Source organism: Typopeltis vanoorti, chromosome 7, assembly GCF_054136105.1.
Source record: "Typopeltis vanoorti isolate ZY-2024b chromosome 7, IOZ_Tvanoo_1.0, whole genome shotgun sequence".
In the NCBI taxonomy this organism is placed as follows: Eukaryota; Metazoa; Arthropoda; class Arachnida; order Uropygi; family Thelyphonidae; genus Typopeltis; species Typopeltis vanoorti.
The window spans coordinates 3,540,950-3,559,567 of record NC_143555.1 but is presented as its reverse complement, the minus strand read 5'-3'; the positions used below and the strand labels follow the sequence as shown (position 1 = coordinate 3,559,567).

At 36.5% G+C, this 18,618-nt stretch overlaps 1 protein-coding gene across 1 annotated transcript in view; it reads left to right on the top strand.

Moving 5' to 3' along the window:
* LOC150104452 (microsomal triglyceride transfer protein large subunit-like) overlaps positions 1–18,618 on the top strand; it is a 278,438-nt gene that overhangs the window by 56,085 nt on the left and 203,735 nt on the right. The window contains exons 4-5 of the mRNA XM_090395154.1: positions 2,250–2,366; positions 17,981–18,117. Coding sequence (XP_090251280.1) covers positions 2,250–2,366; positions 17,981–18,117 — 254 coding nt within the window. The remainder of the gene's footprint in view (positions 1–2,249; positions 2,367–17,980; positions 18,118–18,618) is intronic.

The window sequence follows — 18,618 nt, the reverse complement described above, 5'->3', positions numbered from 1 at the left end:
AAGAGGGGGTGGTTGATGGACAGTCATCAAAGTAGTAATGGACAACTGGAACAGGGAGAGGTGACTAGTAGTGTGCAGCACAGCTCTGTGTTTGAACTGCTGCTGTTTTAATGCGTAAGTTTTTGAGAGTTAATGATATTAGGGATGACTTTTGGGATGGGACTATCCAGCTGTTTGCTGATGATGTCCAAGGGAAGGACAATAGTAAAGTGGCAACAATCCTGCAGGATGATGTAAATAGGCTGACATTGTGGGGAAAAGCATAATGGTTCAATCGAATGGTTACCAGTTTATTGTATAAAGGTGCAGTTATTGTTCACTTTTGACTGAAAAGATTAAAAGCTGTGTATTATATTCGATGAGACTGCACTGTAAAAAAAAAATTGAGGCTAAGAATTAGGGAATGATGATGGTGGACAAGGAATTGAAGTTCAGCAGACATTTAACAAAAGCTTTGCTAAATGGCACAATGGATCACTTATGTTTCAGACAAAATGACAAAAATAGGCAAGTTAATGTACCTCTTTAAAGATTTGACCTTATAATATGTTCAGGTTTATATTTGGTTGCTTGGGTTTCAGGGGGTTAAGGATGATGGTCACCAGCATTAGAGAAGAAATTTTTTAATACATAATAGAAGAGAGATAAGGTATCACTTCTGGAAGTTGAGTAAGAGTGTGGTTAGCAACGATGTTAGGTTCAGATTCTCTGTTTACAGTGGAGTGGATTGCTAGAGGTTGTTCAGTGCATTCTCAATGAAGTTTAAGTAGAGGTAGAATAGGCATTGTATTGAATATTGTATTGTATTGAATTGTTTTGAATAATGGTTAATATGAGCCAATTTATGACTAGTCTTAAGACTATGGTGATGCCTGGATTATGATAATAATAAGCATCTTAAATACAGCCTTTCATAAAACATCCATACCACAGTAGATTGGAAGCCATAGCCACATGGTTGGAGAACAGATACATTATCTACTCAGCTAAACTGACTGACGCTATTTCCTGTATATTCTGTCAAAGGAAAATCATATCGAAAAAGTGTCAACCAGTTTAGCTGAGTAGATAACGTACCTGTTCTACAACCATGTGGCTATGGGTTCCAATCTACTGTGGAATGGATGTTTTATGAAAGGCTTTAGGATGTATACAATTTTTGTTGCCTAGTCTGAATCCACACCATCTTACTTTTCAGACGCATTAAGTCACTTGAAGATGTATTATGTTTGGTTTATAAGTAGGATTCCCAGATTATGTGGCCTGTAGATCACTGGTATCATTCATAATATTATGATATGACTTAGAAATTAAACAGTAGTAGCTCAAACACAGACCTGCATGGCACACTACTGATCACCTATCTTCTCCTTGATATACTGCTATTTGTTTGTCTTATTCACCACCTTCTCATCCATTTCAGCAAGCTTCATATTCATTCCTGTTTGTCTGGTTTATATTATTACATGACACCTCCAGGGAGTCCAAAGACTCATCGAGGGAGGGCACCTACCCTACCACTGTCTCCCCCACTTAATCCACCACTAACTACTTTCATCATCTACACCAATGCCATCTACCACTGCCACTAGTACTACACAGACAAGCACAAACATCCATGCCCATGGTGGGATCTCTTGGCTGGAGAGCAGATATGCTAATCACTCAGCCAACCAGGCTGGCATAATAGCTCTTTTTGCAGCATCCTATAAGATGCCTTTTGTAATGTTCACCAGCATAGATTTTCTTAGTCCAGTTTGCCAATTACTTGAATTATATAAAGTGAGTGAAGTACTAATACCAAACTCCCCTTTCCTTCACAAAGCCGTGTTGTTGCAGATTGTGTAAAGTTCTGAAATTTGGGAAATCTAGGATGGAATGCAGAGCATACAGTTGGAGGGAAGATCTTAGAGGAGGATGTAATAGATTGGACGATGGTATACAAAGGCCTGAAATATAGGGTATACTCCAAAATTGAGAAGATGGCACAAAATTGTATGGCAATGATGCTCAGGACTGAGATGTAAGGAGGTTATGGTTCCTTTCTATAAGACCTTCATTAGGCTGCATTGCTGTGCACACATTTGGTCACCTGATTTTCAAGGGGATGATGATATACGCATGATAATATAAAATATGGTGCTTTTAATGTTAATTTAATTTAAATTAATGTTAATTTAATGTTAATTTTTATATTAGTGGTGTAAAAATGAATCTCTAATTTGAAAGATTGTTTTCTTTTTATTTAGGCTGATATTTCTGGACAATGTCAAGTTAGTTATGTCTTAGATGGTAAAACCTTAAGAAAACTGAAAAGTCATTGTGTTCATCCAGAGAAAAAAAGGCAATTTGGTCATCCACATAAAGTAAGAACATCTGTGTTTTTTTGGGGGGAGAGGGGACTGATAAAATGATTTTTTGTTTAATATGCAGGCATGCACCTTTTAAATAGAATAATTTCTTCAGTTTTTATATAAAAGCACTGAAAAAAGTATACTTAGTCATATCAATTCTTTGAGTTAATGACTAAGTATGAGATAATATGATATATTCATTTCTATTTCCATGATGGATTGGCATTTGAAGTAAAAAGAGACAAAAGAAAATTTGTAATTATAAATTTATATTATAATTGCAAATTATATAATGCAAACATTATACAGCATATCGTTAATGTTAAACACTAAATTATATAATAACATTATGTAATATAAAAATTAAATTGCAAACATTGTATGCTACTTTCATGTTACACATGGCTAAAAATGATACCCAAGTTCAACATCTCATCAGTACAACACCAGTTCAGTGAAACTCATCTGTAGTGTTTGTTCAATGGTCTACTGATATTTCTTCCTAGATGGATCTGGATATTTTGACAGTAATGCCTGGAATTATAAGTGCTTAATAGATACATAACATCTGTGGATGATGCATTGCCTCTACACTGGAAGTTTAATGTAACAGATTTCTCCTTCAATATGACACAGCACCAGGTATACTGTAGGGACCATATCATGATCTGTGGAAAATTTCTGGCCTGGTTGGCTGAGTGTTAAGCATACTGCTCTTCATCCAACAGGTCATGAGTTTGAATCCTGCTGTGCTTATAGATGTTTGTGATTACCTTTAGGCAGGAGATGAAGTTTATTGCCTCTACTTATTGCAGGCCTGAAATGGCTTGAAAAAGTTACATGTTTGGTTTCTAGAGCAGGGTTTTCTGGACTATGTAAAAATAAAAAAAATTACAAAAAATTCTCAGTCCATCCATGGTACATTCTCAGTCCATCCATGGGTGGGAACTATATAATGTAAAAAAAAAAATTGCAATTATATAATTGCAAATATATAATTGCAAACTATAACTATTGACTGGTCGGCATAATGCATAAAACACTTTTGAGACGAACTGGGACTTCATGTGCAAGCCTGTACATGGAATGGTGGTCATGTTAAAAGAGGGGGCCCAAAATGGCTCATTATCATAAACTGGTGCATAGTGTATTAATATTTTTCCAGGCTTCCATTCACTCAGTGTGGATGTCCAAATATTGGAGAATTCACAGCCACTTTGGCAATGCATTCTAATTATTCATCACTCTCCATGCAAAAAAATCACCTTTTCACTTATGTGAAAAGGTGATTTTTGACAATTTCCAGGGATGATCTCTTGTTCTTCCATCACCTGTACTCCCATATTGAGTGACACCCTCTGTAGTAATTCCGCTGTATCTGACAGGTGTTTCTTTACCAGCTTGTCTGTCATTCATACCACCTCTTCTCTTATCTACCAAGCTCTGCATATCACATTGCCTTTATCAGTCTTTCTTCATACTCAACATTTCAAAATCCTGAGGCAGATGCTTTCTTTGCACTATTTTCTTATTGCCCATGACCAGATCTATGTACAAAAATCTTGTCAGGATTCTTTGTATTAGAGCAATTCTGGTGAGCTTTAAATATTTGTGCTTTGTCCCTTGAACTTTCTCTATCTGCAGAGATGCCCAAGTCCCTCATCTTCTCACTTTCTTGGAGCATTGTTCCCCCAATATAATAAACCTTATTCTGTCTTCTCTGGCCAAAGCACATGATTTTATACTCAGCAATGTTGAAGTGACATCTCCATTCTTTAGCCCGCAGTAACAACATTACATCAAAGCCAATGGACATTACTCTTGCTAATTTATAATCAGCAAACAACTGAATATCTCCTCAAACTATATTTTATATATATATATATATATATATATTAAATAACAGTGGTCCAGAACAGAGAACTCCTGTGGTATCCCAGTTGTCACCTTTCTTTTTTCTGGACACGACACTGTACCCCCATACACAACCTTCTGGCTTCTATCAGCCAACCATCCCTATGACCAAACTACCAATGAATCTATCCCCATTATTGTAACAATTTTCTAGACAACATGCTCCATTTCAACAGTAGCTTTTTGTGTAACACTCTATCATACTTCTAGCAAAACCAAGAAAAATCACCATATAAGCATCTCCTTTGTCCAATCTACTAATTACTCTGTTATGAAATTTGACCAGGTCACCCTTAAAAAGCTCATGTGATGCAGCTCTTCTGAAAGATTTCCATTCTCATCAGACCAGGTTTCTGATCCGTCTCAAACCAGCCTCTCTAACACCACACCTGCCACTACATCTGACATTCACTAATCTATAGGCAGATGCCACTGACTTGGATTTTCACTTGTGCAGTGGCATTATTTTCCTTTCTGCTTCTGGCACTGTTTCTGTTCAAGTCAAGGATACACTGGCAGCTGTTTTGCACATTCCTTAATATAGATAGTGATAGCTCATCTAGTCCTACTAGATGAGCTATCACCAGTCTTATTAACAATGAAGCTTACTTAAAATTCAATTAAAAAAAAAAAAAACTGTCAGCCTTCTGTTCTCCTTTATATTGTTATTCAGAACCATTCCCAATTCCTGCTACATGAATATACTAACAAAATACTCATTTAACATTTTCACTGTCATCCATGGATGTGACTCTTGTTCCATCTCCATCAATTAGTCAGTTTTCCATACTTACCCTTTTTTCCTACTAGTGAAAGAACTGTGAAATTCTCTAGGTTTTTGATTTTCTCAGCCTATTTCCTTTTATGCGTCTGTACTGCTACAAGGGTAGAATTAGTAATTGGGGCAAAAATAGGACCAACTTAATTTGAATTGTGTGTGTGTGTATGGACAGTTTAAGTTTTTCTGAAATGTAATGATGTTCCAATACTTACTTCAATGTTTGTAATTTGTGTGTGTGTGTGTGTGTGTGCATGCATTTATTACTATTATCTGTTTAAATATTAGCGGTAGTGATCGGCGGTAGATGGCATTGGTGTAGTTGCGGTCAGTTGGTGGATTTGAGTGGTGGAGAGAGAGTTGTAGAGCAGGTGCCCTCCCTCGATGAGTCTGGACTCCCTGGAGGTGTCTAATAATAATAATTATTATTACTGACTCCTCCAGGGAGTGCAAGGATTCATCATGGGAGGGGCACTCTACTTCACTCTTGTCCTCTCTACTACTACTTAATTCTCCTACTACAACACTACAATCAACGGCATCTACCGCCCATCATCACCAATAACTTTTTTTGTCTCTAAGTTGTGTGTGTTCTGTAGACTGTTCTGTCTGTATGTAGGATGAAAAACCAGTTAAATTGGCATTTAACATTTTTTTTTAAAGTATCCACTTTTCATCTTCAGTGACTACTTGACTCAAAAATGGAGATAAAACCGCTCAAGAATGAAGAGCATTGCTGATGTTGACATGCTCTCTTTGATTGTTCGTCAATCCGTAAGGAACCCACTTGCCGAGGTAGATGCTATTCCAAGTTCTTGCAAATGGCAATGGATTGTCTATGATGATGAATTAAGATTTTTTGCTAAATCTTCAACAGTTGCATTGGCATTTCTTACAATTCCTGCTTCCAGCATATCGTTGAGAGAAATGGGGTGCCCAGAGTGAGGAGGGCCTTTCAAGTGAAAGTTACTTTCGCACATTCAAAACATTATCTCCATACACTTCTTGCACATTCCTTTACAATGTTGGTAGCATTGTTGCATTTTTTTTTCGAATTCATAAAGCATGAGTTCAAAAGCATCACAACGTTTTGATGTTCTTCCAATTGCGCTACAGAAGTGCTAATGGATTTAGAGAAACCAGGAATTAATGATAACTCTAACAGCTGCTATTAAATATCTAATCATCAGATATAGCAGAAATCAGCTGATCTGTGTGAACCGGCAGTGATTCAGTGAAACTGTTTACCATTTAACCTTACTGCGTTTTTTTGCGGAGTCAAAAATTCTTTAAGAATTCTGGACATGATCATTGGAAATAAATGCAAGTGGTTGGATTAATTTGAAGTGTCTTTATATCAGTGTGACTCCGTTTTGGTTGAAATACCCAACTTCAAATCCCAACTAGGATGTAAGGTGTATTCATTAAGGCTCTTAAGCTGAAGGTGAGTTAGCCAGTCTAATATAGAGACATTAGGATGTCTTTTCCACAAAACAAACGGGTTCGAGAACATGTGCACTGACAAACCTAGCAGACTTTGGAGATAGCATTACTTCTCTCATCATTATCAAAAATCAGGATGAATTTGTGATTTATATGGGTTAATAGTTTATGGATAAACATCAATAATTATTATCTGAGATCTCCAGGGAGTCAAGAAGTCAGAGAAAGGCTATAAATTACCCAAACCAGCTATCATATCTTCCCTTAAATTCATTTACACTAGATGCACTCACTATTCCTAAAAGCAAACCATTCAACACTCTTATGTTCTGTGAGAAAAAAACCAAGCTCTTACCTTTACTTGACTACAAACACACTTAACTTCCATGGATGCCCTGTGTTCTTTCTCCACCTTTCATATAATGAAAACTTTCATCAGACAACACCTATAACACCCATTCAGAAGTTTATAGACCTCTGTCATATCACCCCATCTTTCTCCTGTTAACCAGAGCCTGTATAAACCACATACTCGCAATCTGTCTGCATAATCTAAATCCCATAATACCAATATGATCTTTGTAAGTGTTCTTCGCATCCTTTCCATAGCTGCTTTATCCTCTTGGAACCTGGGAAAACCAAATCTGAGCACAATAATTTGACACAATAGTTTCACAGACAATAATGTGACTGTCTGTGAAAGCACTAGTGGTGGTAGATGACGTTGGCGGTAGATGATGAAGGTCGGTGGAGCAGTGAGATGAAGAGTTGTAGAGTTGATGCCTTCCCTCGATGAGTCTTTGGACTCCCTGGAGGTGTGATATAATAATCAAGGTGCAGTCTTATCAAAGTCCTTATGAAGAGGCAAAATGATTTCCATGTCAAGGTTTGTTTCAACATAATTATCTTCCAAGTTGTATTTACAACCTTTGCTACATTACCTTTGAGCATCAAAGCCTCATCAGTTTCTTATAGCATAACCCTACTAATATAATATGCCACTGGAAATCTTGTCATGTCAAAGTGCATAACCTTGCACTTAAGTTAAACTGATAGCCATTTTCATTTGCCCAAATGCCCAGCCTATTAAAATTATTTTGTAAGTGCGGATATTAGTAGCATCCCTGATTGCCTTGCCTATCTTTGCATCATTTGTCAAACAATTGCACATTTCCTTCCTAATGTCATTAATGTATAGATTGAACAAAAAATAGCCCAAGGACTGAACCTTGAAGCACACTGCCAGTTACTTTAAATCTGGCAGATTCACACCTACTATATATCATTTTTTGATATATGTCTGTCAATCCTGCACTGATCCAAGTCAAGAGTTTATATCATCATCATCAAATCTGATAGAAATATAAGATCTGATAATGTTGGAGTCTTTACAGGTAACAGACTGATTTGGAGGAAAATTGTAGATAAGAAGTTAGTAATGATGTGATTTTTCATGTAGTACTATCATATATACCTTCAAGGGGTGTACAGGATATGATAGTACTACATGAAAAATTACATCATTACTAACTTCTTATCTACAATTTTCCTCCAAATCAATCTGTTACCTGTCACGACTCGAATATTATCAGATCTTATATTTCTATCAGATTTTATATTCCAAGAGTTTATATTTCAATCCTATATTCTCTAGTTTATGCAACAGCAAAATACAACATTATTATTATTACTATTATTACGGGCAACTCCAGGGAGTCATTAGACTCATCGAGGGAGGCCCTAAATCATATTCATCACAACTATTCGACATTCATACAGTATCTATCATACCTCGTCTTAAACTCATTCACTGTCACAGCATCCACCACAGACTCGGGGAGCGCATTCCACTCATTCACTACTCTAAAAATAAAGAACCCAGCTCTAACACCTTTACTAACCACACTTTTGCCCAGTTTCCATGGATGTCCCCTAGTCCTCCCACAACCAGCCCTGTTCTCAAAAATATCTTCTGAATTAATTTTATAGAAACCCTTCAGTAATTTGAATGTCTCAATCATATCTCCCCTCCTCCGCCTATCAACCAATATTTGCAACCCACAAATCCTCAACCTGTTCTCATACGATTCATTCCACAGACCTACTATCATCTTGGTCACTCGCCTCTGGATCCCCATCAAGAAGAAACCTAGGTGACCAAATCTGAGCACAGTAGTCGAGATGGGGTCTTATCAAGGCTCGATAGAGAGGAACAATTACCTGCTTGTCTCTGCTTGTCAACGTATTCTTCAGCAACCAAGTGATTTGATGAACATTATCATAGTGTATCCATTACCTTTATCCAACTCGGCCATTAAATTCTTATAAAATGAGCAAATTGCTAAAACATGACACTCTCTTAGTAAACCCATGCTGCTCATTGCAGAGTATAGCTTGTTTATCTACCGATTTCTGTATGTGAGTTCTTACCAACTTCTCTAAAATCTTCACTCCCACACTAGAGATACTGATAAGTCAGTAGTTGGACACATCAGTTTTTGCACTACCCTTGTACAATGGAACTGTCATACATTCCTTCCATTCCTGTGGTATCATTCCTGAACTGAGACTCAAGTTATACAAACGTGAAAGGTGTAGCCAATTTGGCTGAACATTCCTTTAACAAACGGGCAGATATTTCATCTGTCCCTAGTGACAAATTCTTATCCAGGTTATGCAAGAGCTCTTCAGGCTCATTTTCATGTACCTCTAACTCTTCAGCCAACATATCTGCAGTGTTGTGAACCATGTTACATACTCCTGGTTAATATATCTTAGCAAAGTGAGTATTCATTTACTGAACAACTTCATTAACTGCTGACACTAGAGTACCATCTGCATTCAGTAAAGTTATTCTTCCACATCCATTCTTTCTTTTGCTTGCAGCATAATGATAAAATTCTTTTGAATTGCCTTTAGCCTGCATAGCCAATTTCTTTTCATACTCTGATTTAGCTTCTGCACAATACTTGTTACTTTTCTGGCTTGTGCTGTTTATATTTCATAACTCCTCTCACTCTTATTCTCATGATATTCTTTCCACATCATCTTCTTGAGATGTCTTGCTTAATAAGGTTGCACATCCATTTCATTCTCAACCTATTTATTCTTCGAACACTAGGGATACATTCAGATACCACCTCATTTAAGCTCTTTTTTGAAATTTCCCATGCATTAATGACATTTTTCTCATTCAGTAACTGATACCCATTGGACAAAAGATGGTATTCTCCTGAATTGAACATAATTTCCAGCCTTGTGGTTTAGCATGTAACTTGTTCTAATGGGGACATAATATAATTAGATACTTCCTAAGAAAGCATTGCATGAGCACTGCTGCCAACTGGTGGTAAAATAGTCATATGTTAACAGAGACCCTTTCTGATACTATGAACAAATTTAACACTCTCTGACCTCGAGATCCTTTCACATGCTGCTTGAGAAAGTTTCTCAGTACAAGTCAATAAATTCCTCTTCATTCTTATGAAATTTCTCTTCTATCCAATGTTTGGATAATTAAAGTAACTCATAATGAGCATTCTTTTAGTACCATAAATTTCTTACATCTGATCTCCAGAGGTCAAAAACTAAGGTAGTTTCTGACCTCTGGAATGTTGAGTATGAGATAAGATTGAGGAGATGCAATTTTCAGAGTCTGGTGGACAGGAGGAAGAGGGGAGATATGATAGTGACCTATCATATCTCCCCTCTTTTTAAGTTGGTAAGGGGTTGTTATAGGATCAATGCTGGAGAAGTTCTACAGAAAATAGTGGGAGATCAGGGGAGAATCAGAGGTCATCCCTGGCAACTGTATAAGGAGGGTGTGAGTAGGGGAGTGAGAGGCAGGTATTTTTTGTGCAGAGTTATAAATGATTGGAATGCCTTGCCTGAGAGTGTGGTGTCTGCAGGGAGTTTGAATGTGTTCAAAGCACGGTATGATGAGCTGTGTGTGTGTGTGATAAAAGGACCTCCCAGATGAGTCTTTGATTCCATGAGGTCCCGAGTAATAATAATATAACAGTCTCAACAAGGAAGGGAAAAATAGAAATTATGAAGATCACATACTATTCTTACCAAGTCACACATCACAGGTTATGAGTGGATAGTTGTGTGAGTATTGCTCTGTGGGAGAAGAAATCTTGTAAGTTGTGATCTGAATTTAGAGGACACACATCTACAGCTGGGATGGCCAAGTTTCCTAAGCCCAAGAGCCACATAGGACATTTTTTTGATGTTTGTGAGTTGCAAGATTTTTTATAAAAAAATAAAAAAAGATTGAAAATAATTAAATATATTTTTATATTTGAATAACAAGTGTAAATATAGACTATATAGAATAAAATATTAAAAAATTAAATATAGACATAATAACTACATGAAGCTCTAGGGTGATTCGATTATTAGAGGTGTGGTAAAATGAGAGGATGCACAAGGTTTGTTTTCCTAGAGATAAAATGAATAGGGTGGTTGAAGCAATGGATATGAAGAGTAAGTGAGCTAAAGAGTTGGTAGTGGTAATAGCAAGAAATTACTTGACTAGTAACAAGAAAAATGTAAGAACGGATATCAGGAAGGTGTTGAGAATGATAAAAGATAATAGTGTGATAGGAAAGATAGTCAGTGTGTTGCCCAGTATGACGGTGTTGATCAGGTGGAGAGAAAAGATTGTGAATGATATGTTAGTGGAAATGTGTGAGGAGAAAGGAGTGCAGTTTGTTAATGTGCGGATTGAGATTGAATGAATTAAACAGTATAAGAGCGAACTGCATTTGAATTTTTTTGGTACGAGTCATTTGGAGAGAATGCTGCTGGAAGGGAGAGTAATGAGTGCAGAGAATGAATCTGAGTAAGTAAAAAGTGATATGAAGGACAGATGGAAGTGATTCTTATGAATGAAGAAGTAGGTAGCATGAGTGTAGTGAATGAGATAACAATTGTGCAAGACAAACAGGGAGACTCTGGGTGGACAGGGGGAACACAGTGTGAGAAAGGTTGATGCTCCAAGAGAATGTGAATGAGAGGATGACCTGGATTTGAAGAGGGGTCTGGAGATGACCTGGATTTGAAGAGAGAAAAAAAAAATGACTCCAGGAAAGCAGGAAAGTATGAAGTTGCATCAAATAAGTGGTATCAGTGAAACTTTTTATAGATCCACGAATGAGTTACAAATGCTAGCAGTATCAGAAACAAGGGAAATAAAATGAAATGGTTGCATTGATTGAGATTGTTCACCCAAAAATTGTTGGCATAAGTGAGACATGGTTGGATGAGGATGACATCCTGACAGGAATGAAGAGGGAAGGCTGCGATCTATTTTGTGAAGATAGAAAGGGTGAAAAGGTAGGTGGAGTGCTATTCATGATAGAAAAAGAGTGATGTCCATACAAGGGGATATTGGTAATGGTTTTGAGGCAGTACAGTGTGAGATAGAGGTGAATAAAATGAAATACTTTGTTGGATGTTGCTATAGACCCCTGGTAATGTGTAGAGTACTGACCAGTAAAGTATAAGCAAATTAGCCAAGCAAATGGGAAAAGGGTGATCATTATGGGTGATTTTAATTGTGGCAATATAGATGATGAGGTAGCAACTGAAAGTAAAGAAAATTAGTTGAGTTTTTGAGGGACAACCGCCTTGTAGAGTATGTAGCACAGGGCCCATGAGGATTGAGAGTCTGGGATTTGATCATCTCATCAGAGAATGTTGTTATAAATGAGGTGTCAAGTCTCCCTCCACTTGGTGAGAATGACCATGAAGTGATTACCTGGGTGGTTGCCAGTCATGTGAGGACTTCTGTGAGGAAAGGGTATATGTGGACCTACAAGGCTGGTGATTATGAGAAGCTCAGGAGAGATCTTGAAGCTGTAACATGGAATGAGGAGTTGGTGGAAAGGAGATCAGTGCTGCTTGAGTGATATTGAAGGACCATCTAGTAGAAGCAATATCTAAATGTATTCTAAAGGTCAGAAGGTTAAATAAGGTAGGTGCAAAATGGATGAATGAAGAGATTAAACATACAATACAGAGGAAAAAAATGGCATTATGGAGGCAACATAAGAGGAGTGGTAATAATCAATTTTGTAAGGAATACAAAGAACAGACAGGGAGGGTGATATGGTTGGTAAGGGTAGAAAAATTCAGTATGAGCAACAGTTAGCTAATGAAACCAACAACAAAAAAATCCCAGGGAGTTCTTTCAGTATGTAGCTAGCAAAAATAAGAATGGTTATGGTAGGATGTCATTGATTGGAGAAAATGGTATAAGGACAACTGCTGCAGAGGATATAGTTGAAATATTTAATGAGCAGTTCATTAAGGTTGTTCATTCCTTGTGAATGTGACATTACAGAGCATTTGAGTAGTGGATGAGGGGAGAGTCACTGTAAGTGAGGAAGTGGTATATGGGGAATAAAAAAAAATTGATATTAATAAGGCTGTAGGACTTCATGATATGTCAGTGTGTATTTTGAAAGAATGTGCCAGGGAATTGACATCTGTCTTGACATATTTGTTTAATTAGTCTTACATTGGGAAGGAAGTACAATCTTGCCTTCCTTCCACTCCTTCCATTCCGAAGGAGTGGAAGGAAGGCAAGATTGCACTGCTTCATAAAGGAGGTGACGAAAGTTAGTTATCAAATTATAAGGCAATCTCTTTCAGGTGTTGTAGTTAAAATGTTGGGAAGACTGGTGAGAATTGGGATCCAGAATTGGGTTGACAAAAACAATGGTATTATCTTTGATAGATAGCATGAATTTGTTAAAGGAAGGTCATGTTATTAGTAATATGCTTACTTATTGTAATGAGGTGAAAGTAGCATTGGATGTGGGAGATTGATATACAGTGATGTACTTAAACTCTGTGAAGTCTTTTGATAGTTTACCACATTACAAGTTGATAGTCAAACTAGAGTGCATGGGGCTGGATATTAGACTAGTGCATTGGATTGGAGATTGGCTGTCAGATAGGTATCAAGTTGTGTGTGTGTGGGGGAGCAGCATCTGTAAGGAATAGGATTTAGTTTAATTAAATTAAGGGGATATTAGATCCCACATTGTTTTAAAACCAAATAAGAAAATCAAAGATTGGAATCAGAGTTTCATGCCGAATATAGTATAAAAAACTATAAAAGTATCGGCAAACACCAGCGTGAGCTAAATGCAAGTAGTCCTAGAACGTAGTACAAACACGGGCAACTCATTGCAAAGGTGGGGAAAGTTCTGATCGCTATTCTTCGTATTTTCCATAATGTAAAAACACATTTCCTAGGAAATGTATGCTGTTATTACATTATGGTGGGAGGTCACTACCCAGACCGGTTTCAGCCTTTATTGAGGCTTCATCAGTTGAGTAGCTAGACCAAATTAATACCAAAGGGTATAGCAAAAAGAACTTATATACTCTGCTATACGAGTTGTCCCAAAAGGTGCACCCATTAAGTTACTTAAATATAAAGAGCCAACAGGCTTCATTTTGGCAATATAAACATTAATTAAATTAAGGGGATATTAGATCCCACATTGTTTTAAAACCGAATAAGAAACTCAAAGATTGGAATCGGTGTTTCATGCTGAATATAGTATAAAAAAAACTATATTCGGCATGTGGGAGATTGATACACAGTGATGTACTTGAAAGTTCAAGTACATCACTGTGTATAAAAGTATCGGCGCTCACGCTCACTAGCGTGAGCGCCGATACTTTGTACTACTTTCTAGGACTACTTGCATTTAGCTCACGCTAGTGAGCTAAATGCAAGTAGTCCTAGAAAGTAGTACAAACACGGGCAACTCGTTGCAAAGGTGGGGAAACGAAGCCTGTTGGCTCTTTATATTTAAGTAACTTAATGGGTGCACCTTTTGGGACAACTCGTATAGCAGAGTATATAAGTTCTTTTCGATATGCCCTTTGTTATTAATTTGGTCTAGCTACTCACTGATGAAGCCTCAATAAAGGTTGAAACCGGTCTGGGTAGTGACCTCCCACCATAATGTAATAACAGCATACATTTCCTAGGAAATGTGTTTTTACATTATGGAAAATATGAAGAATAGCGATCAGAACTTCCCCACCTTTTCAACGAGTTGCCTGTGTTTGTACTACGTTCTAGGACCACTTGCATTTAGCTCACGCTAGTGTTCGCCAATACTTTTATAGTTTTTTATACTATATTCGGCATGAAACTCTGATTCCAATCTTTGAGTTTCTTATTCGGTTTTAAAACAATGTGGGATCTAATATCCCCTTAATTTAATTAATGTTTATGTCGCCGAAATGAAGCTCTTTATATTTAAGGATTTAGTTTATTTAGGATTTAGCACTTTGCATTTACTAAGATTGTCAGTGCAAGAAATGAAAGAAAATAATATGCCTGGAGATTGGCTTTTCCATGTTTAAGGATGCATTAGTCGTTTGAGTGCAGAAGAAGAAAGCCACTAGTTGTGTGTCCTAGGGGTCTGTTTTTAGGGCCATTGGTTTTGGTTTTAACTAACATGTTAATAATATTGGGGAAGATTTCAATGGGTATTCAGTTGTTTGGAGATGTTGGAACAAACTGTAAGGAGTAGAGCAGATGCTGCCTTACAAGAAGACTTGAATAGACTGAGTGAATGTGCTTGGGAGTTGAGATGCTAGTTCAGTGTTGCAAAATGTAAGGTTTTAAAATTTGGAAAACAAAGATGAGAAGTAGAACTTACTCTTGGCCGGGATATATTGTTGGAGGTGGAGGAAATAAAAGATCTTGGGGGTGATGGTGGATAAGGATCTGAAATTTAGAAGACATATTGCCAAAATTGTGAGGACAACACAAAGAATTCTGGGAATGATGAGGACACTGACTTGTAAGGAGATTCTGGGTCCATTGTGTAAGTTTATTAAGCAACATATGGACTACTGTGCATAGATTTGGTCACACCTGGTTTTAAAACAATGACGAGATGTCGGAGAGGGTTCAGAGGCAAATGACCAAAATAGTTTCTGATCTCTGAAATGTTGAATATGAAGAAAGGTTGAGACAATGCAATTTGTAAAGTTTAATGGAAAACCTCAGAGGTTTTCCATTAAATTGGAAAACCTCTTTTGTGGACAAACTAGGAATCATCCCTTGAAGCTAGGTTTTTTTTTTTTGCTTGGAGAGTTGTGAATGATTGAAGTGAATTTCTGAGAGCAGCATGGGGTCTGCCGAGAATTTGAATGTGTTCAACACGTGGTATGATGAGCTGTGTATGACAAAAGGAACCTCCTCCGAATGTTCCAAACTGTTCTGTGGCATTTTGATTCATAGTGGAAAAATTCATATTGGTGATCATTTATTATTACTTGAGCCTTCCAGGTAGCATTGAAAATTGAGTGTTAATTATTTTTGTTTTTTTCTCCATTACTTTAAAACAGTTGTAATGAGTGAAATTGAAAATTAACTTCATGGCAAAAAACAATTGGAGAAATGTCATTGGGAACAAAAAGTTTTGGTTTCCAGCAGGATTCTTCTGATCTGTTTCTTGGGAAAAACCAAAGAGTTTATTTAGTTTAGGGTTTATTTAGTTTATAGTTTAGGATTTAGCACTTTGCATTTACCAAGATTGTCAGTGCAAAGAAATGAAGGAAAATAATATGCTTGGAGATTGGCTTTTCCATGTTTAAGGATGCATTAGTTGTTTGAGTGCAGAAGAGGAGCTAAAACCAGGATTTGGAAAAATATTGACCAACAACTTTGGCAAATGACCAGAAAGCATGACTGCTATTTGGTCATGATACAAGTTACCTGCTTTTTTGCAGTTCAAGTTTTAGCATAAACAGCATATGGTATGGATTCTCATTCCAGTTTAAATTCTTATCCTACTTATCTAAGCTTGGTTCCCCAAGACTACAAGATAAGAGAATGGAGATTTTGATGTGCAGTAAGCATGATTCTTATCTTTTTGTATAAATTGTTTCAATAATGTATTTGTAGGAAATGTTTTATCAGAAAACTAACAGTAATCTCACCTAGAAAATGCACAAAAATTGCAAAGATTGTCCCACTTGATATTCTTACAAGGTCATATAACACAGATGGTGGACTTTTGAGAGTCAAATGCATGAATTTTGCTGCCATGGGAGAAGAAATCAATACCAGATTGTCTTCTGAATATTTCAGATTACAAAAATAACCATATTATGCATAGATCGGTCACTGGTGACCTCGCTCACTAGTAGCGTCGTCTCCAACAAAGATTACTTCACTAATGAGGAAAAGATGAGGTGTGAAGTATCTTCATGAAATAATATGGTGTGTATTGAATATACCAGTATACTATGATGTTTTGTGGTACTATCTACACTTGAATATATATACGATTTAAAACAAAATGCAATTTTTTGTCAAGTATAATATACATTGTAACCAAAAAGGTGTATCATGATGAAAGATAGTTGTGGAAAAACTTTATACAACTGTCTCTCATTCAGAGTATCTAATAAAGTGAAGCACTTTTTTTATATATATTTTTTCTACTTGTATATGGAAAATATAACTTCCCATTGATACCTTGGTATCTTCCTGAGTCTGGTTGTCACTGAGATGATTTTCTGTAGATGGAATTGTCTGCTGAAATGGTCTTGACCATTTCAGCAGACAAGCAACAGAAGCAGAAGCCTTGCAGTGGGCTCTTGCCCTAGGAGATAAGCAGTTCTTCTTAATGGCAAGTTTTTGCTCTCACTAAGTATAACCACTACTGAATGTCTTGGAATGATCAAGAGTTAATGAGTTAAAATGATTCTTTGGGTCATTCATTGAGATTAGAATGATCTGAAGGATTGCTCAGCTTTTGGAGAAAATTCCATTACTTAGAGAGGGTAAACCTGATCTGTGTAATATGCATTCCCATAATGTGTGTGTGCATTATGGTATACTAAGGCTATTGATATGAAGTTAACAGCCTCTATATACAAGTAGACCTAGTTGTGAGGATAACTCACACTTACATTTAGGCTGGGATATAGGATTAAAACAGAATGTAATTTCTTATCAAGCATAATATGCATTGTAACCAAACAGAAAACGATGAGGTGAACTCCAGAAATATTTATTTTTTCCTTCATCTGTTGATGACAGCTATCATCAATCTCATTTATTATCATAATCCTTAGTATATTTTCAGCCATTGGTGCTATTAAATATTCTTTAACCAAATATCACTTGCATCTGGAAGCCAGTTAAGAAATATTTAAAAAAATGCATTGTACATGCTGTTCCTTCAAGCTTTTTTTTTTAATCACTTTCTTGAAGCTCAAAGGATAAAACTTATGAATGTTGAAATGAAGTTTAAATAGCTAAATAGTTACTGAACTGCAGGACATGTTAAATTTTTAATCTCTAGGCTTTAGCACAGCCCATGACCAATATTTAGGCTTAACAAAAAAATATTATATATGCAGTGTATGAAATATAAAATTTAATTGAACAGAAGTTGATTTCTCAATTATTTATGAATTTTTGTAATGATTTGTACAGATGCAGTCTGCAGCTGTTCTCACACAGTCAGAAAGTATTTATACTTTAAATGATGGCAATATTAATTCTGTAATTGGTAACGAGTACATAAAATTGTACAGCAGTATCTGGAGGAGGCCAGTACAGATCTTTTCAGAGTAAGTAATATATGAAGAGGAATAAAGACTATCTACTTTTTTTCTTTTTTTTTTTTCCAGCCATATAGTTTATTAGAGCTTTTGAATTTAGTAGCAATTGAATTACCATATTTTTCCATGTATGAGACAATACTTTTTTCTAAAATTTTTAGATCAAAAATTGGGGATCGTCTTATACATGGGGGGGGGATAACCGGTTGAGAAACCCGCTGTTGCTGTGGTGAAACTGCTGGTACCTTATCTCTGCGAACAGGCTTCCGCCAGTCACTAGCCTTCGTTAACTCTGCCAATTGACATCATTAATGGCGGATTCTGAATAAACCAATCAGAACTCTGAAAGCATTCATATGTCTACAACTTGTTGGTGGGGTAAATTAATGTATTAACAATATTTTGATCACTAGCCCATAAAATGTCCGAAAATAAAAAAAGATAAAGAAAATGATATACCCTGAACTGAAAGTGATGCGTAATTTCTCAGTATGTATCTTAAAAATATTA